Here is a 21,199-nt window from a genome sequence, read left to right on the forward strand (position 1 = left end):
TACTGTACATATCAAGAATAAGCTAATTTATTTCTGAGATGGGAATAGTTTTTTAATCAGACTCAGCAATGTAAATAGACCTCTATTTTAAAGTTCATTCAAAACTGAGTACTGGTGTATATTTAAGTGCACTGTATGCTAAAGTACAAATATCTGCCAGTGTTTAACTGAAAGCATGTTTTATGTGTGGTTTTGTTTTGTTTTTTTAATGTTTAACAGTAACTGAAGCTGGCTTTGGTGCTGACATTGGGATGGAGAAATTCTTCAACATCAAATGCAGAGCCTCTGGCTTGGTTCCCAGTGTGGTTGTACTTGTCGCTACAGTGAGGGCTTTGAAGATGCATGGAGGTGGGCCAAATGTAAGTTTTTGCACCTTTTTTAGAGAATTAAATTGTTGCTGATATTTGAAATAACTGAAATATCTTGGTATAAGAAATACTGGGGGTAGCCTATGGGGCAGTATTTGGATATCCTTCCTGAGTTACATCATTATGTAGAAGTTACCTCTATGCAAGAATGGAAAGGCACAGGTGAAAGAGGAGGGACAAAAGAGCTCTGTAGAAGTACTAAATCTTGCTAATTTGCTTGCATGAAATAAAAAGCTATAGTATGTATATATATTCTTTTCCCTGCCTTTTTGAAATAGTGTTTATAAGTTCACTCACTATGTGCACTTTCCCAGCCAGTAGTCACAGGCTGGGAAAGTTGGCAGCTGAGGAGGAATTTGAAGGGTTTGAGTTCCTGTATGCATGTAGAAGCAGGGAACATTCTTAGGGAAGGTTTTGTGATTTGTTTCACTGCAATAATGGGAATCCCTTCTGTCCTTTTAATCTGCCAGTTTAATTCCCTCAGGGATACTGAGGTAACTGATAAAATTTTGCAAGTGTTTTCCCGGTGTACCAAAAGTCACCAGTATATTGGTTTTTGCTGTTTAAGCCATGAAGAGACTTGTACAGATTACTGATTGTAGAAGTACTCCTCAGTCACACAATCAGATCATACTCTACTAGCCAAGCAGACAGACACACTTTAAGCTGTCCAGCAGCATGCAAGAGGTGGTACTACCAGGGAAACAGTCTCACTGGGTGAAAATACCAGAGCTTTTTCCACAGCCACAAAATTTTGGAATGCATGGTCTCCCTTACAGCTAATCATTTCTTAGCGCTAAAGCTGAGTTGTCCTTTCATAGTCTTTCAGTTTGACATAGTTATATAACTTCCTATATTTTCAGTCCACTTCTAATACAAATTTTCTTTACTTTTACCGATATTCCTCCATGCCTACCAGGGCAGGTGTATTGTCATGTGTGTATCATTAAATCTAGCAAAAATAAGGCTTAAATATGTCTTATTAACTGTTTCTATTTCTATCTGATCTGTGTCTTCAGAAGTATAAAGCTTTCATTTGTTTACATAATGTACCCGATATTTTTACTGGGAGATTAGCTATGAAATGGACTAAAACCGAAGTGACTAAGCCCAGTTCCTGGGATCAGTGTGTTGTGGTCCTTGGAGATTCAGAGTAGCACCCTGGTGGTACTCTTTTTCTGTGTACCTTTGTGCTTTCAGCAAAGCAAATTATTTGCATTCAGCTCCTTGTCATGTGCAATAATTACAGGACACCCAAAGATGATGTTCCTCTTCTAGACACTTGTGTAACTGTTACTCCTTCAGCCAGCTCTTGGAGGTTGCTGTCCATTGTCTTTGCACTGCTGGTGCATTGTTAAGCATGGGATCCAAGTACTTCGCCTCTAAGAAATCTTTTACAGCTAGTTTCTGAATTACTGCCTGTATCTTGCTATTCAAATACAATAGGAAGTGTTGCTTTTCTCCATGTATTGGTGTTACTTGGAATAAAACAGAAGCTGCAGTTGAGCTGTGATGTTGCATGCAATGTTATGTGCTGACTGGCAGTATAGAAAGTAAGCAAAAGTGCACTTCTGACCAATTAGGATTATGACAAGTGTCAATCTGTGATGATGTCGATTGTTTATTATTCCAGGTAACTGCTGGTGCCCCCTTGAAGAAAGAATACACAGAAGAGGTAAGAAGAGCTATTACAAAACTTTAGGAGAAGTTTTTGTTTAAAGGGACAAACAAACTTGGTGTATGGAGAATCAGAACCTCTTGTTCTTCTGGCTGGATGCTGTGCACTGTCGTGTTTAACAATAGTATGCTCTAATGCTGACATTCAGTAACACCTTTAGCAGGCATAGCCAACAAGTAAAGCTATCTCATCTTCCCCCATCCACTTAGTGTTATCCCTCTTGTGTGTGCTATTTTTGTGACTGCATGGTAGATTGTACTGAGGAACTGAGCTAGCTGAAAAATAACTTTTTTACAGTAGTTTTTCCAGAACCACTAAATTTTCAGGCTGATCAGCTCTTCAGTCCATCATAGTGTCATTTAAGGAAGGACAAGAGCAGAGTGGTGCAGAGGTCAAAAACACTCCCTGAAGTTAATTATAGCTTAGCCTGTTCATTAAACAATAGGTTTAATCTCTTTGTGCTTCACATTTTGTGTTGGATGTCACTCTTCAAACAAGAGTTGATTCTAGAGGTTTGTTTTCTTGTCTGTTCACTGTAGACAAATTCTGGTCTTTTGGTTTTATCAGACTAAGGATATGTGTGTTGTTGCAATTAAGACAAGGCCTACACAGTGTGAGGTAAAAGATTAAATACGCATCTAGCACATCTAGAGACTAACATACAAGAGACTAACAGCCCTTTCACAGTTGTGATAGGCAACCAGTCGTCAGCTGCACTGTCGTCTTCTGTCCCAGAAGACAGCAATGCATTCATGTACAAATTTTGGGCACTGCTTAGTTACTTAAATATGTCTGTTGCTTATTGATTGAAATGAAAATTAGTAAGTGCCAAGATATTTTTGTATGGAAGCATTTTACTTGCCTGCAACTGTCATGATCAGCACTGTTTATGTTCAGTTTAATTTGTGGAAAATTCTTTGGCTGGAGAAGACTTGATGTATCTTACAATTTCCGTTAATTTTTATTTAAATGCACAGAATCTCCAGCTGGTAGCTGGTGGCTGCTGTAATCTGCAAAAACAGATTCAAATTGCTCAGCTCTTTGGAGTTCCTGTTGTGGTTGCTCTAAATGTCTTCAAGTAAGTCTAATCTTTCATTACTTTTATGAGTAAATCCACAGTTAAAATTTCACACTGTTCTTGATTTTTATATTAATCAATTTTGGCATGGAGAAAACAAGCTATTAAAGAATTTCCTTTTTTCATCATGAATATAAAGACCTTGAAATCCTTGTCTTGTTCTTAAGGTTTTAAAACCATTTAAAAAGTATATACTGTTACAGAACTAGAAATCTTACATGTTAATTGCCTATAACACATACATATGCTGTATATAAATGCATTAAGTATATGGCACAGTTTCTATGTAGACTTGCTTTACAACGGCTGATTGTAGAATAAGTCTAAGTATATAATGCTATAAAAGAGAACTAATTAAACAAAATAATGAGATGGAACTGTTTGGTTGGCAGAACTGACTCTGCTGCTGAGGTTGACCTGGTATGTAAGATTGCAAAGCAGTCTGGAGCATTTGATGCTGTACCCTGCAATCACTGGTCAGCTGGTGGTAGAGGAGCAGTAAAATTAGCTCAAGCTGTGGAAAAGGCAGCCAGGCAGAAAACCAGTTTCAAGTATCTCTACAGCTTGCAGGTAAGAGGGTTTATATGGTTTTCTGAGGGGTTGGTTAGTTGGTTGGTTGGGTTTTTTGGTGGTTTTTGTTTTGTTTTAATAAATGCATGCTGCATCAGTATTAGAATTAAAACAAGAACATTGCAACAAAGCTATCAAACATACTTGGAAAGGGGCTTGACTTGGCTTAAAATTACAAAAGCTGGAAAGAACAAAACAATCTGTGGCTTATCTAATCAGAGGAGTAGGATACTTGCTGGTAATGCTAGTTATTTAGTTTATTGAATGATGATTCTAATACTTTCTTGTTTACCATAAAAGTATGTCTGTAGGTGGAACATTCACAAATTATTATGGGAGACTTTTCCATGAAGATCTCACATGTGATATTTGTCCTGAAAATCAGCTAAAATGAAATGCAGTTAGCCTGCTGTTCCCCTGTCCTGTTCCAGTTACTGGCACCATGGTCTGCTGAGGTTCATAACTCACTCCAGCTGCTGGCACTCAGACCTCTCCTCCTGCTCTTTAGCATACACATCTAGAGTAGAGAGCACACCCACACAGAAGACAGAAATCAGATTTAATGAGAATAGAGGACAGACTGTAGCCCTCAGGCACAGACCTCAGTCAGACAAGCTGCTGACCAGACACCTTTACACTCAACTGGCCCCATCTTCCCTTTTTCCCTCTATTTTTTCTCATACTACTTCTTCAATCCATCTTGATTATGCTCTTTCCCCATCTTTGGTCCTTTGACTAAACATGCCCTAACAATCTTTACACATTCCCACAGTCGTAAGTTTTACACTTTTGTGTAAAATGCTTTTCTTACTACATCCTGTAACAAGTCCTATGCTGCTGTAGCCAATCACACCCTTTCATTTGCAAAGTTTTCTGATGAGTTTCTCCATTGACTCACCTTGGTGCATTTCACACCAAGGACAATGGTCTCATCCTCCCCCTTGTATGGTCTTGGGAAACAGGCAATTCAGTGTGCTCTTATTTTCACTGATCAGATTTTTCCACTGATTACATTACTAGGGTTCCTCCACCTATCATTGTTCCTCTGATCCTTGCTTGGGCTTTGTGTTTAATTTGCTTACCCTTAGTCAGATAACCTAACAAAGGATATTGTGGTCCAAGTTTCAATTCTGAGATTGAAGACTTGGAGAGCATTATTTTAGTTGTCTGTCTGTAAGGTAGCAGCTCAGCAGCATGAACTGTCAAGAGGAGCAGCTTGCAAGGAAGGGCTGCTCAGGCCCCTGAAAGTACTATGCTGGAGTCCCGCCATGCAGGCAGAACATTTGGAGGGATGTATTGCTGAGAAGGTTATACAAATGATTTCTCAGGACCTTTCTGACTGTCCAAATGTGGGTGGGTTAAAATTTGGGCAGCAAAATAGACTTCTCTGGCACCAAAGAAGCCCTTGTCAAGTTTCAGATCCTGTTGCCCAGTTGATAGTGCTACTTAAGTTTCTTCAGAAAATGTTTGAATGCTATTTTTTAACAGCAGAATCCCAGCTTCGTTCTTTTAAATGGCTGAAAGTTCCTGTTTTGACTCTTTTTTCCAGTAAAAAGTTCAGCCTGAGGTAGATATGCCCTGTGTTGTCTTTCACTCTCCTCCCTGATATGTACCCCGTATCTGTTGCACCCATTTCATTTCTTCTTTCCACCTCCCACACTGTTTTCCCAAATGTCAGTAATTCAGCCAATTCTTATTGGTATTAACTACTGCCTTCACAGAACAGATGAAAATACCTTGGTAATTTGAGTGCTGTAGCATCTATTCAAGGCATTTTGCCCACAGAATTTTTTTACAGCCAAAAAATAGACAATGTATCTGCCTTTGTGAGTTTGTCTCTAATCAGATACTCTGGAAAAAGAGGGTATCATTTTTCAGGATTTGCATAATAAAATGGAAACAAAAAAAAAAAAAACCTACCAAAAACTTTCAGAAATATGTGTAATAGTTTTCCCTATAGGACATTTACGTTACAGAGATAGTACATTATAATTTGATGAGTCCCATATTTAAGCTCTGGTGTTATAATATTCCATGTAGGTTACAGTCCTGTGGTATGAATGAGTAGAAAGGATTAGTAAGGGTGGAGTCTGCCTGTATGAAGGAAGAAAATGAGATTGATTTCTACTTTAATGTCTTTCCCAGAGACATTGTTCTGTGCTGTGTTGCATAAGCAGCATGATCTTAAGCACAAAGGGAATAAATCACATCTTTACATCAACTTAATATCCCATAACTTAACACAAGTATTATAAGCCTCAAAAAATATGTTGAAAGGATTTAAAAATACTGTAAAATAAGTAAATTCAGGCCAACAAAACAAGTAAAGTGTAAAGTTCAGGCTTCTGTTTCATTCTTACTATGCAAAGGACGGGGACTGAAGCAGTTGGAAGTAGCAAAGTGAAACAGCAATGCTGTCACTGGTACAGTATGATAGGTCATTTGGTCACTGGGCTCAGAGAGACATGATGGAAAGACACGTTTTCCAAATGAGCCTTTCCAGATATTAATTGAGGCTGTAATAGGATTTTTTTTTATCTAGCAGTTTAGAGGACTGATATCTTCTGTTCAAAGGGGTAACTGTGATTGACAGGATAACAGTCAACTTTATTTTGAATAATACCTAGGGGTAACAGAAAATAAGAAAGAGTAGAGGTAGTAAGATGGGATTCAGACAGATGATTTCTCCCTGTCATTGTGCCTAGAGGGGATGTAAGTGACAAGACGTACTTCCATCCTTCGTTATTAGCAGTAATTATAACAAATACTATAGTAGCGTGTGGCTTTAATATGGATTTTTGCCCCCGCTGCACACTAACCTCTGACTTTACTGTTGAATTTGTTTCTTACAATGAATTTTTCTTCTGTGTTTGGAGGATGGGTTTGGCTTAAAGTCCTCCTGAACAATATGAAACAATCTTGGGGGGGGGGGGCTGGATTTTTTTTTAAATATATATATTCTTGCTACATGAGGAAAATATCAAAATATCAACTCTCTTATCACTATTGACTTCCCTTCTGGGTTCATTTTTATTGAAGTATGGGTGTTTTAAGTTGCAGCAGAAAGCTATTACTCAAAACAAACTTGACTGACCCATTAAAAGTAAGTTTAGATAACTAGCGGGAGGATAGGAAAGGATGGAAACATACACATCCTATTACCAAATTTGTCTGGCTTCAGAGCCTCTTCTTGGCAGGGGGGAAGCTATATTCCTCACTGGTGTATGACTGTTGAGTAACCTGCCTTCTTGCACTATCCTGCTCTCCTGTTTTTTCCTGTGGTGAACTCTTCCTTGACTTACAGCAGCCCCCCTTAACCTGGGGGAGGAAACACAGGTCTGAATGAAGGCAGGCATTAAGTTTATAAGAGGTGCATTGCTCCTTCCTGCAAGACAGCTGGAGCGCAGTGGACTAACACTCCAGGAGATAGAAGGTCAGGCATATGGCATGAGGCAGGATTGGCGTATCTGGCCAGTCAGTGAGTTAGTATCCTCCCATTAAGAGACTGAGATGGTAACCTGACAGATAAAACCCAACAGAAAAGCCTCAAATAACCTGATTTATGCAGCATTAGAAAACTAAATTGAAGCATGTAAAGGTCATAAAAAGGAGAGGAGAAGGCATTGTTCCAGTTTTCCTTGTTTGTCAGATGACACCTGTTTTTTCCAGTGCTCTGCCTTTAGGTAACATAATGACAAATGAAAAAATTTCCAGGTTGTACTGTGAAAGTTGATTGCACATTTATTTTGACTGAGTGCTGTGAATTACCTGGCCAGACTGCAGAAAAAAGGAGAGCGTTCTCAGCTTGGAGCCTGAGGGACACCACTAGTTACTGGTCTCCAATTGGACATTGCGCCGTTGACCACAGCTCTCTGCGTGCAGCCATCCAGCCAATTCTTTATCCACTGAGTGGTCCCTCCATCAAATTGGTGTCTCTCCAATTTAGAAACAAGGATGTTGTGTGGGACAGTGTCGAACGCTTTGCACAAGTCCTGGTAGATGACGTCAACGGCTCTGCTGCTGCCCATCAGTTCCGTAGCCCCACCATAGAAGGCCATCTGGACTTTTTGCCCCATTGCCTTCTTGTTGGGACACAGTGCTTCTGAGCTTGGAGCAGGTGATCCTTGACTAGCATTCTTGGGCCCCCTAGGGCTTTATCCCATGGAACTTTATTGAGCAGGTTCCTGAAGAGGCCAAAGTCTGCTCTCTTGAAATCCAGGGCAGTGAGCTTGCTGCGTGCCCTTCTCACTTCCCTGAGGATCTTAAACTCCACCATCTCATATTCACTGCAGCCAAGGACACCAAGGCTGTCTTGGAGCGTCACATTCCCCACCAGCCCCTCCCTGTTGGTGAGCACAAGGTCAAGCATGGCACCTCTCCTTGTCAGCTATAATAATAACCTGGGAAAATCTGGAGCATTCGTCCACGGTTTGGTCATCAAACTGGTCACCATTTCAATCCCATTGTGATTGAATGCAGGTGCTGTCAGAGGTATTATGAGGATTTTCTGTTTCCTCCACCAACACCATGGCTGCTAAGCCATGAGAGTTATCCATTGTGTGCCTGCTGTCACATCAGCCCAACATAGCTCTGTTCTTTTGCCTAGGAGGCAAATAACTTCTGTGTCATTCTTTATATAGTGTAGAGTTCAATAATGTATGGACCCAGTGGAAGGTCCTTAAGCACTACTGGAATAGGAATAAATAAAATTATATACGCTCCTTACTGAAACTTTTCCAAATAAATGATGGAGATAATTTCTCATCTGAAAATGCAGACTATGCTGCCCTCCTGGATATGCTAGTTTTTAAGCTATTTCCCCCCACCCTACTGCTAGTAAGCCATCTAGCAGTGAAGATACATTAAAGAGGAACTCCACAGGGCTGTACCAGCCCCTCCTCCCACTCCCATCAAAGAGATTTTGGTGGATTCTGGACACTTCTTCCTCTGAATTGGGTGTTGAAAGATGTCTTTCTTTCAATCCATCCCTATTTTTTGAGGCTGTAGGCTCTTGACAGCGCTGCACTTCCATGTTTTCACTATTTTCCTATTTGCGTGAAGCCATTTTCTTAGTCTCAGCTGGGCTTTCAAAGCTGGGGAAATGCAAAATAAATCTCTAAGGCCACAGGCTTAGGCATTGATTCACAAACTGTTCAACTTGACTGAATATACCTTTTTTAAAGAAAGCAATATCTTGTCCTGTGCCAACAGAGGAAGGGGAGTGCTGAAGACTTAGGAATCCTTTTGTCAGCCACAGATCTTCTGTAACCAGAATACACAAATACTTCAATAAATATGGTTTTATTTTATCCAGGGTAGAAACTAGAAGTAGGAATTTGAATGTGCAGAGTCAGCTATTGTTTTTGCACTGCACTCTGTCACCCCCACAGCACCTTCAGCCATCATATGTTTTCATTTGGCAACCTTCCCAAGAAGAGGAATGAGTGATGTCTGCATGCTGTTTCACTTAGCCAACCAGCAATTCTTTTTTATTGCTTTCAATGAATGCATAAGTTAAAATGAAAAATAAAAAAACCCAGTGCCTTCAATTTTGAACTATTTTAAGAATTTCACTTAAAACAAGCAGCTTGTTTTAACAATAACAATAAATCCAGAGGTTGTGACTTCATAATTAAACTGGTGATCTCATAGTTAAAAATAGGCAGTGAGACTAATGTGAATGTTTAGAGAGCTTGAAGTAGTAAAGCTAATGATTTTACAAGTTAACAGTGCTTTTGTATATTTTCTGGATAAATGCATGTTTTTTCAGCAGAATCTTAAGTTTTCTCAGAGAATAAATAGTTTTAAATATTTATGTTGTATAACATCCTAAAGAGATGCCTTCAGACAGCGCTGCACTGACAGGCATTCACTTAAGGTATTCAGTTTAAGCTAGCTAACACCAGTGCTTCTCATAATAGTGTGGCTTCGCCGTGACTGCTGTTGACTCTGGCTTTTCAGACGTGTTTTCGCTTGGGCTCTGTTTTGGTTGAGGAAGTCAGGGGGAACTTTTAAAAGCAGAAGAAAGGAAGGAGGAAAGAAATAGGTTGTTTTAAGCAGTCTCAGGAATTGGCTATGAGGAGTTAAAAATATTAACTCCTTTCTCCAGTAGCCAAGCAGCTTAAAATCAGATGTCCAGATCAGCATGCAAAAGGTGGGAATCCTAAGCACAGTCCCAAGGCAGGTCCTGGGTAATCTTCATGTTTTGTTTCACATGATTCTGACTTCTGGCAACAAGACTGATTTTAGGAATCCCAGCCCAAGCCACATGTCCCTGTCCAATTTGCTGCTTCTGCTGGTACATTTCAGTGATCAGTTTTGAACAGTTTGAGTAATTCTTTCTGTAGATACAGCATTTAAGTCATCTCTGTCTCTCTGCTTTATACAGGCTTTGTCTTTATGGTAAACTGGATGTGTGAACTGATCTGGGTTACAATAGGGTTTTTTTAACCTGGGTTATATTTTAGCCTCGATCACTTTCTCTGGTATGTGCAGCTGCACAAACAGCGGTACTGCCCTCTCAGTTGCACTGGCACATGGGTGAATGTGAGCAGCAGAGAAAGGGAGGATGAAGAACAGTTTCTTGAAGCTGGTGTGCTGCCATGGAAATCCTCATCAAGCGCCACATGGAAAATTATAATCTACAGTCCCTCACGTTATAGCTGAAGGAAGAGATAAGAGTGAAGGAAATGTGAGGAAAGGGTAGCAGAAATTAAACACTTACTAAGTTTTGGTTAAAACCTTGCTTTTGATAGTATTGCAAGAAAGAAAATTGTATAATAACAGCACCAGTTTTCACTAACATCATGTCTTGCAAGTGGAATGCCAGTGGAAGTAGCAGTGTGGCTGGGTGACAACACTAGTGTGATTTCCTCTTGGATAATCAATTTAGTCTTGGGAATGACGGCCTCTTCTCTGTCAGTGCTGATTCTTAGTTTAATTGTTCTCTAGCAAGTAACGAAATGTACAGCTACACAGACACTGGTTTTGTGAAATCAGTTTGTGCAGTTATGGTGTAGGATTTGTTATGCTTTAGGCAAGGAGTTAATCCTGTTTATGGTGTGGGTGCTTGGCAGCCTCAACAAGCATGTGTGTTTGTGTTTGCCTCAGAATAAGCATATGGCTTTGGTAGCTCTGAATGTGTGAGATTTCAGAAATGCACATTGTCTCTGGCAGGCTGGGGGGATTGGTTGTTTTTGAGAGAAACATTAAAGCTACTTGTCAGCAAATATTTATACTGTAGTACCTTCTCATATTCAGTATAAATATACATCGAACATTTCATGCTGTCATTTTTTTGAGAAGCTAGAATTGAATTTGTAATGAATTCTCTGAAGCTGCCATAATTTCTTCAGCATTAGTATTAATATGTAGTTGCACAGGAGCCATTTTGTCTAAATCCCTACTGCCTATTGTATATCTATCACCTGTTCTCCACCTAAATGTCCTTGGTTGTGTAACATTCACAGCCTTTCATAAGGGAAATAAGAAGAGGAAGAGCTTTTATTGCTGAGCATAAATCTTTCATGCTTTTGATACTGCACATTTTTTAAATACCATTATCACCATAGCTGTCCAGATAGCAGAGGTGTTGTGGAACCAAGTTGCTGCTCATACGGATGCTCACCATTCAAATGAGACTGTTCATCCTTCTTTCATTAGGGCTGTTTTACTGATGCCCTGTAGATAGTTTCATCAACTGAGGGTGCTATGTTGTTTGCAAGTGGGAATGAACAGTTGGTTCAGAAATATCCTAAGCCGCAGTAGAAAATTTTCAGGCAAAAAAAGTGAGAGATGAGAAATTACTTCTTTTTTTCTGAGTGTCTAAGATACATGGTTTCTGCTGGCAGATATTTGACCAAGGTGTTTAAGGTACAAATAGGTAGCTCACATGTTTTTTTTTAGAAGAGTCTAGTATCAGCTGGAGAAAAAAATCCAGCTTAAAATCCCTTAATGATTTGGTTATCAATATGCCTCTATTTTTCAACCGCTTCAAATTCAGCTAAGCATTTTTCCATATGAATTAGCACTGTGAAGCGTTACTACATATGGTGACTGCCTGTGGCCTTCAGTGAGAGTTTTTCCATAGTGAAGTGCTGAATAATCAACAGTCTTGTTGAAAAGCTAAAGGTAAACTTGCCTTTAAAGACCAGAAAAGAAAAAGTAAGAATTGTTCCTACAAGTGTCTTGCAAACATCCAGGCTTCTGCTATGTCATATATGTAAAAAGTCTCTTGAATTATGAGAGCTTCTTTTCTAATAAATACCATTAAGATATTTTCAAGCAAAATGAATTTTTGTTTCTCATGTAAAGTATGAGGTGGCTCTTCTTTCAAAAATACTTCTTTAAGTTAAATTAAAATGAAGTTTTCCAGCAATATTACTTGGTAACTGAAATACAGGAAACTTTTTAGCTCAAAATGCTGTTAAGCTGTGATCCTAAATAGATAATCCCTTAAAAATCCTACAAAATACTAGGAAACAGGTGGATCATTAGCATGGTGTAGTGCTCGAACTCCTACTTGAGCCTACTCCTCAAAACTTCAGGAAGGAAGGATATCTAAGAGTGTGCACATGCATGGGCTGTCTTAATATGTATAGAGCATCTGTGCCTCCCTGCTGATTTTTCTCCTAATTAGGCTCAGTGAGGACTCATCTGCCTGTGTTGGGAGATTAAATAAGCTTAAATTCTCCTCTGACACCATGCACATTGCCTCACCTGTTTGTATGAGCCTGCCTTGCAAAAATATATGATGATCTCAGAAAACCACTTTTGTTTGACATTCACGCTTGCGTAACTGCTGGTGGTTCTTCTGAGGTTACGTTTGCAAAATGTGAGGTGCGGGTACTGGTCTGAAAAGTACCTGAAATTCTGGTTAAAAGAAATATCTGTAGGGGTACAGTTTGACTACCCAGCTCAACTCAGTCGTGCAAGGTATTGCACAAAGCCCAGGAGGAGCAGAATGCCACCACTGTCGTTAAAGCAGTCTCCTGTGATGTTAGCCAAAGCTCTGCTGGGTTTTGTTTGGAGCTGAGGGCATAGTTATTATGCTGCTGTCAAATGAGTTTGAAATATTTTGACACAAATACAAGTTGAATCTAAATGAGCATCTCCATCTCAATGAATTTACTGAGGTTTAAACAGAAAGCTGTTAGTTTTGATGTTAGCCTACTGACAGCGAAGAGCAGAATTCCTTTTGCCTTTGCTGTTGCTGTTAGTCCTGGCCATCAAGCAAACAGCACTCAAAAAGCAAGTTAACAGACATATTTTGCACTTCTACCACTGTGTTCAAAACTGCCATGGGTATGAATATATTTAATAACCTGAGAGAAGTTTCATCTCGTGACAGCTATCCATATCCATTTAGCTTAATGCTGCCAGGAATTATGTCCAGGATATTTGCAATGCATTATCTCCAACCCGCATTAGATTTTTTTGTACTGCTTGGATTCCTTTAAAAAGCCTGAAGTCAGGAACATGACATCATTCCACCCAATTGAGGTGCAATACTCATATAGTCAGTACATCCAGAAAGCGTCTTGTGGAACATCTTTAAACCTCACTTTGAAGCTTCCTGTCTGAGGAGGGATTTTATTTGAGCCTTACTAGCTTTTAACTGTCTTATATTGAAGTTACTCAAAAGTCTGTCAAGCATCTTTTCTTGTGATGTCTCTGTTACTGGATTACGTTATTAATGTAAAGGCAGACTACTTTAAACTTTAATTTTTCTAAAATTCAATCATAAATACAAAAAAGGTCAGTCTGACACAAGTCCTTCAACTGATGTGTCTTTGCAGAAAACCTATTACTTCTAGACAGGCATTGCAAAAATGTGATTAACTGTGGAACTTCCTGTAAATGCACCAGATAGATAGAGTTTGTTATTCATAACCAGTTCCTTGCCTTTGTTGGAATAAAATGAAATACTTCTATTTTGAGTTCTTGTGCATCTTGTATTGTTTTAGATTATCAAGTCTTCTTCCCCAAGCGACATGTCTTTAGATTTTGTTCAACACTTCTTCTACATGTGTTGTTAATTAAATATGCTAGAGTACCAGTTACTGATGGGATGTTCCCTGGAGTATTGCACACATCTCTGGCCATCTGTGGTCAGTGCTGGTGGAATGATACTTCCTTCATCGTCCTGTTCCTATTGAAGTAGTCAAAGAGGATTGCTTGTTTAAAATAGGCCATATGGGTGACAGTTGCTCTCTCCAAGGTCATTCAAGACCAGAGGAGAGAAAGAGGAAGGCATTGTTATGCTACATAAACAGAAATGAAGGCACGAAAAAATGTATGCCTGGTTTGACCACAAAAATAACCTGTCTGCTGGAAATCTGTGAAAAGGTTTCTATTGGCTCGAATGTGAGAGTCTACATCTACCTTTAAATAGAAGCTATAAAGCCAGAACGTGTTCAGTTTGAGTTGAATAACGTGATGTGGGTGTGGATACCCATGGAGACAGGGGTTGAGCTTAGTGTCTTGTGATTTCAAAGTGTATCCTAGAATGCTTTCATATTTATTCTTTTTTAACTGTCCAAAGTGCTTTACAACATCAATGCTAGAATTCAAAATACATATATAGGAAGGATAGGAGGTGAGAATAAAAATAAATAAAAATACTATGATCAAAGGAGCAATGAGGAGAAGCAAGAAATTCTGCTACAATTTCGTGCTTCTCCAAGGAAACTTCCTTGGCTGCCTGCTACGTTGCCTTGTCCACTCATTGTATAGATTATCTTTATTGTAAAATGAAATTTATTTGTCTAGTGATCCCTGTTAACCCAGTGGAGCTTGCTTCCTTGTGTCTGTAGTGTGCACTGACTCTTGATCTTTAAAACTACATGGCAGTAATTTTCTTCCACACTTAGGCGAGAGTGTAAGCTCATGTTGTCAACTCTGTAATGCATGAATTGCGCAGGCCCTAATTGATGGTTGTAATTCCTGTACCTGTCACTGAATATTGTATCGATCACCCTGTGCCCTTTACTTGCTTTTATGCTTTAGCAAGCTTGTTTAACAAAGATCAATTTAAATGAGAGATTCAGATTTCTCACTTAGCAAACAAGATCCTACTTTCTCTTGGCTAATGTTCATCCTTGTGTTGTTTCCTTGTCTTTGCAGCTTCCTATTGTTGAAAAAATAAGGATCATTGCTCAGAAGGTGTATGGAGCTCAGGATATAGAGTTGTCTCCTGCTGCACAGTCACAAGTTGATCGTTACACCCGGCAGGTAAGAATATGAGTGAATTATGCAGTCAGGTATCTGCTGGATGAGAGTCTTAGGAAACATCAGGGTGTAGAAGGTTCTCAGATTGGGATGTTTAGTCAAGCTTTGCTAACAGGCGTGAGTTTACCTATGGTATCAGTAGGGATTGGTTTAGATTAGATTAGATAGAATAGAATGGTTTCAACCTTGAAAGGTATCTCCTGCTAGAGATGTATGGTGTTTGGAATCACTCAGAGATTATGGTGACACTCTGTACTTTCTATGCAGAGGGGTAATTTTGGATTACTGCCTTAAATGTGACAAATGCACATCTGCAAAAGTAGCAGCTAGTGAATTTGCCTAGTTTTAGTATGAGTGTTCATCTGTACCTGCAAAAAATTAGTTTGCAAACATAAAAAGATCTGCATGCAGCTATGTGTGTTAATAAAAAAGCTCCCAATACATGTAAAATGTTTGGTTTTCCTTCCATTCCTACTATTTTCAATGGACTATAGATGCTAAAAGGTGAAATAGATCACCGTTCCTAAAGCATGTGGGAGTGGGCTTTGTTACAGTTTGAAAACAGTTTTGAAACCATGTGGAGAGGTGAATGTGTTTTCTGTAATGGAACAGCTTCTGCATGTAAACATGGCTGGAGCCTTCCTGTCAGAAAATAGAAGCTATGGACTATGTGTCATGGAAAAATTCTTGAGTATACTTCAGCAGCCTGGTCAAACAGGCAGAAGTATAGCCGACTTCTCGTACACAAACCTCCTGAGGATTAGTTTGATTTTCTAGATGGATAAGAAGCTTACTTAGTGTACTTGAAGCAAAATAGTCCATTTCTTGATCTCTTCCTGCTGTGATTCTCTAACCCATTTTTTTGTCTAAACATTAGTGATATTAGGAAATAATTTCACAATGTCATTAAAGGATTGTCATCAGCAGTGGGCTGCAGAGGCAGTTTCCTCCCTGTTTGTCAGGGAATTGAACAGAAGAGTAGAATGTGCCTGTGTCAAGGCTGATCAATAACCTGGGACACAAACAGTGTTGGGGGAGCTGCTGAGGGCCTTCCCCTGCTTTTCTACCACTTTTTGAGTAGCTATTGCACTGTCATTAGTGGAGAGGGTGCCATCGCTTCGCGTAGGGTTTTGTCTTGTTTAAAAACAAACCAAAGCATCATGAGACTTCTGTGTTTACTCCCAAGAAGACATTAGCACTCTTAAAGAGCTTTGGACTATGAATCCTATTCTCAGATCCAAGTAGGTCACTAGAATCCAGAGGGAAGTGCTGTACTGAGTTTATTGAGTTGGTGTACAGTTCTTGTTCATTACGCTGGCCATTGTGCACCCTTTCTGACAATAGCACACTAGCCATAGTATAGGCAAATTTGCACCTAACTGTAGATTGAGAAGCCAGTCTAGAAGCTGGACATCACTAGAGCCAAATCTCTGGAGATAGAGGCCTGAGCTGAGAGAGAATAGCATGCAAAGTACAGTATTCTGTCCATTTCTGAAATATCAGCAGTTAAGAAACTGAGTTTAACTATTGCTATATGTATTTTTTTGATTACTAGAAGATACTGATAACAAAGTTAAAACGTATTATGTCTTTACTGTAATTTGAAAAGCATTTTTTGATTATTTTCTTTCCCTTTTCTGTTAGGGATTTGGAAATCTTCCCATTTGTATGGCAAAAACTCACCTATCCCTCTCCCATCAGCCTGAGAGGAAGGGCGTTCCCACTGGTTTCATATTGCCGATTAGTGATGTGCGAGCCAGTATTGGAGCTGGATTCATCTACCCTTTGGTAGGAACGGTGAGTGCAGTGTATTCAACTCAATCACTCCCCTTCCTTTGACCCAGCTTGACAGGGAAGTGCATTTCCTGTTTGTCTCTAAAAATAACGTGTATAACCAGGTGAGTTCTTGGGGTTTTATAGTGATTTTATCCTCACATTTTTTGTAGCTCTACATTGATACGAAAAGAGAATTAGGAAAATGTAATATCGTGTCAGACAGCGTCTGAGAGAAAGGCTCGTGCCATTGGTTCTGTTTCTGATGTTTTTCAATTAGTCTAGAATACTTAGCCACCCTAATGCTGCAGAAAAAATTATTTACTTGTCTGTTGCCTTTCCTTATTTGAATTGCAGCCTGTAAATAACTGCAGTGATATGATTATATTCTAAATGTTAAATTTTTCATCCATTATTACAAAGCATTATAATGTATTTAGATGAAAGGAATTTTGTTAGGAAAAAGTATACAATTAAAATGATTGCTTTTTAGCTGATGAGCCTGATCTATTCACAATCCTTGTGAACATCTCTGCTGGTTCTGTAAAACTAGGTGATGGTGGAAAAGGAGAGATTTCTAACTGCAGAAGTAGCAGCACATTCTTTCTTCTTTTTTAGAGATTTAAACAATGAGGTGCTAAATAGAGGCAATTGTCGTTCTTTCTTCCTACCTGTCCTTAAAAGTACAGGGTTAGATTAGGAAACTACTGATATTTTCTTCCCTGTCTTGCCTTATCAAAGTTGCTGGGAAGCTAGTTAGCTCATGCCTTTTGTCAGTCCTGCACATCTTATTCCAAACAGTAGCTGAACTGCATGTGACATCTCATAGAATGAAGTATTGCTTGTGTATAGCTGATTCATTGGATGGTGCTAGAGAAGGGATGCAAAAGCCATTGCATTTCCGGAAAGAGTACTCTCCCAATGTTATCTTATCTTTCCAGAGCATGGCCTGATTTCCTTGTGTAGCAGTACACTTAGAAAGGTTGAAAGTTTCTAATCTATTGTTTTGAATTCCCTCTGAAACAATCAACTGTTTGAAACAAGGAAGGAAGTACTTTCTGACCAGGAGAGTTCCTGGAGTTCAGGAAACTGTGTCACTCTAACTCACTGGACTTGGGGATATGCTTTCCTTCTGCATGGCCACATTATGTGCCAGAAGTGGAGCACAGCTGTGTATTTAAATTGTGTAAGACCGAATTCCAGTTACTGGTGACAGAATGAGATTTGTCAGAAGTTCTAGTATCTCCTTCATGGCCTGGATTCAAGTTTGTACTGTAAGTTGTGTGTCATAAAGTTGTGAGGAACGAACGTGAAGAATGGGCAGCAACTACTTCCAATCCATGAGGGAGCTATTCTGTAGGATGTCAGAGTGAAATGTTCTTGGGTTGAGCTTTCTGAATGAGTCACACTCTGCACGCTTCAATACAAACTAGCTGCAGTTCAGTCTCATAAATCCATAGGAACTGTCCATAGGAGCAGTATAAACCAAACAAGTTCAAGCATTACCTCTCATTTTCAGTTTCCGCCTAGAACCAAAAAAACACTGCTCTTATGAAGGACGTTTTATGTATGGGATTTCTTACTGAGAGATATTGTAAAAAATACATCCAAGTTAGTTGCACTGACTTTGGTGAGAGGTAGTACAGCCATGGAATTTTTCCCATATCAGGAAGGGTAGGCAGTATACTCTTAGTGTTATGTCTTTCAAGAGAGTTTGTAGGGCAAGGTACTCTATAAACATAAGATCGCCAAGAGCTAAAAATCTAAATAGACATCTATCATTGGTTGTTTGGAAAATATTGCTAACGTTCAGGAATGTAGGATAGAACACTCCTTGGAACTTTCACAATTACCACAAATCAAAATGAATGAATGAATATGAATGTATTCCTAATATCCTTCCCATACAATTCTTTCTCTATAATAAAATTTATGGCAAAATGTCCAGCTTGCTGCATTTCAGAATTGACGGTTGTCATCACTGGGAAACCAAGTCTCATAATAGAGTTGTACCACTACTTTTGAGATCACTTTTCTATTTTGCCACCTTCAGATTTTTTGTGTGTGTTGCTGTTAGCAATTAAATCTTAGGGCTAGTGATACTTTTCAAGTTGTGCAAGAAGGAATATTTTTGTTGTCAGGTTCTAAACTGAAAGTCTTCCTTTGATGGTTCTCTTACTAATAAAGCTATCTGAAAATGTCTACAAAACCAAAGCCAGTACAAAAGGGCATGTCCTGAAGGTTTACAGTGGCTGGAGATCAGATGCTGTGAGTAGACGGATTACAGAAATCCTGGTGACAGTGTATGATGAAAGCATCCAGTCATGACAGTGGATTAGATTTCTTTATATAGGAAAAAAAAGAAGGAGCAGTATATATTTTTTTCTTTTGTTACTTACTGGCTAATTGTGTTCGTGGAAAAAGATCCTTCATATCTAAGCTGTTTAGAGCCTTCTTACAGCTAAGACCTTTCTGATGGCAGAATAAATGCTATCGGACAACACCTTTGTTAAAGTTGTAGTGATAATTTTGATGTTAAATGCCAAACTCCATTCTCAGAGCATATTTTTTATTGGGCAAGTTGCTCACACTCTAGCATGTCAGAACTTATCAGTGTTAAAGCAGGTTGTTAGAATCCTACTCCAATTTAATTGGGAAGAGCAATACAAATGGAAGAGATAAGTACTACTGAAAGATAAACCACCTGCAGTAACTAGCATTTGTAGTTTAACCTTGTTATTAGCACATGTAAATTAATTAGATTTATATTTACCCCAGCACTGATAGGCAATCTTTTTTTTTTCTCTTTTTCTTTTTTTTTAACTAAATATTTAGTATGTTGTCTTCATATTCTCTAAGCAATATTTGTTTTGTGTTATGGTTGGCTCTGGTTCCCTTGCAGCATGGAAGTCTTTCCAGGAAAAATGAGCTGAGCCTTATCAGAGGAAATCAGCAGTGAAACAAGAGGTGCATTTAATTAACACTGGCACAGCTTTTATCCAAGTTCTCTGCGACCATGACCCAGAGGGCTACATCACTCTCACAGGTGGACTGTTGACATCATTGCTTGGCTCAACAGAGTGATGGCAGGAAGACTGCTGGAGTATATGTAGGAAACCAGTGAGGTCACTCACTAGCAATGCTTGGGTGGAGAATTATTAGATTTTTGCAGTATGTGTAGTATGTCCACCCCCACCCAAAAAGCCATTGCAGTTTGGTGCTTTCTCACATTCGGTCATGTTCTATTGTTCTCTTTCATCTGGTGTGCAAGAATGCAGGCTGGTCATAGAATTAAAACCTGTTGTCTTTTCTCTTTGTGAAGTGACAGTACCAAATCACTGGTGCAGGTAGTATAGCTGTGTTTGAATCACAGTTTGATTTTTAAACATGTATTATACTTTTCCAGCCATGCACTTTTGTTTTAATGGGTTAAATTTACAGGCAACGTCCCTTTGAAAATACGTGGAGCCTTTGGAGCCATGCCAGCTCCCAAATGCTCACAGCGAACATCCTTCAGATATCAACATATCTGAAAAAGGGTTGGTCCATTACAGAAATATTATTTTTTTCCTGATAGAGAAAGCAGTTCAAGTCTCTGGAAGTAGTTCTGAAACTATATCCTCTGGGAAGGAACTCTTGGGGTGATCCAGTGTGGTTTGAAATCAGTTTATGGGAGTAATAAAGCCCTAATTCACTTGTGGGTGAGAGCCAGGACTGTCCTGCTAAAATATTACCTGAATATTGTAAGGGGAAAAAACCTTGAAAGTAAATATTTTTATGAATATTTTAAGAAGGAATATATTGTTCCCTGTCGAATTAATTTCTTCTTTCATGATGGTTAAGAGCTTAACAAGTTTTAAGGCTGTCTGTTGAACATAAACTGGAGTCCAGGCCCAAATGAAGTGAAATTGCAGTTTCCCAGTGGTGCATGAGGCCCATCTCCAAACTGTCGTTTTGTCCCTTCTCTCAGGCTCTCTTATGGGACAGCTGAATCATTATTGGTCGATTGCCCAACTCTTCCTGACAACATATGTAACATGGGGTAATTTTTCAAAAGCATAAATGTTGGTGAGATTTGTATTTGCCTTGTAAAGTATTTAGCTTACAATAAAATGTTATATAGTTTACAAAGGAGTAGTGCTCTGGTAGGTATTCCGATCTCTTTCGGTCAAAAAAATGCCCCTGGTAATGTGGCACTTGCCACCTGCCTTTGGTGTTCTATAGTTGCTGTATTGTAGCAGTGCTCGGAAGTCCCCAAACAGCTGGTTGGAAAAATACTGGGTGCTCATAGACTCCACAGGCAGGTTTTGAGATAACTGTAGTAAGTGTGGGAAAAGTTGCAGAAGAGGAAATCTATGAAGTTAAACTCACATGGGAAATGTAGGCTAGCAATTGTGCAGTTCTAAATTGAAAAATGCTAACAGGAAAAGCCCACGCTCTCCTCTGTTAGATGATGTGCCTTTACATTTATTACAGTAGGTGTAATCCCTCTCAGGAAGGAGG

General features: G+C 39.1%; 1 protein-coding gene across 1 annotated transcript in view; it reads left to right on the forward strand.

Annotated features, from left to right (window-relative positions):
• Positions 1-219: 219 nt before the first annotated feature.
• Positions 220-21,199, forward strand: part of LOC104411727 (monofunctional C1-tetrahydrofolate synthase, mitochondrial-like) — a gene marked incomplete at its 5' end in the record, with an annotated part of 57,428 nt that continues 36,448 nt past the window's right edge. Inside the window, 6 exons of the mRNA XM_010022217.1 lie at positions 220-359; positions 2,002-2,043; positions 3,024-3,124; positions 3,517-3,694; positions 14,819-14,926; positions 16,568-16,720. Of these exons, the coding sequence (XP_010020519.1) occupies positions 220-359; positions 2,002-2,043; positions 3,024-3,124; positions 3,517-3,694; positions 14,819-14,926; positions 16,568-16,720 (722 nt within the window). The remainder of the gene's footprint in view (positions 360-2,001; positions 2,044-3,023; positions 3,125-3,516; positions 3,695-14,818; positions 14,927-16,567; positions 16,721-21,199) is intronic.

Source organism: Nestor notabilis, unplaced genomic scaffold (assembly GCF_000696875.1).
Source record: "Nestor notabilis isolate BGI_N333 unplaced genomic scaffold, ASM69687v1 scaffold6009, whole genome shotgun sequence".
Classification (NCBI taxonomy): Eukaryota; Metazoa; Chordata; class Aves; order Psittaciformes; family Psittacidae; genus Nestor; species Nestor notabilis.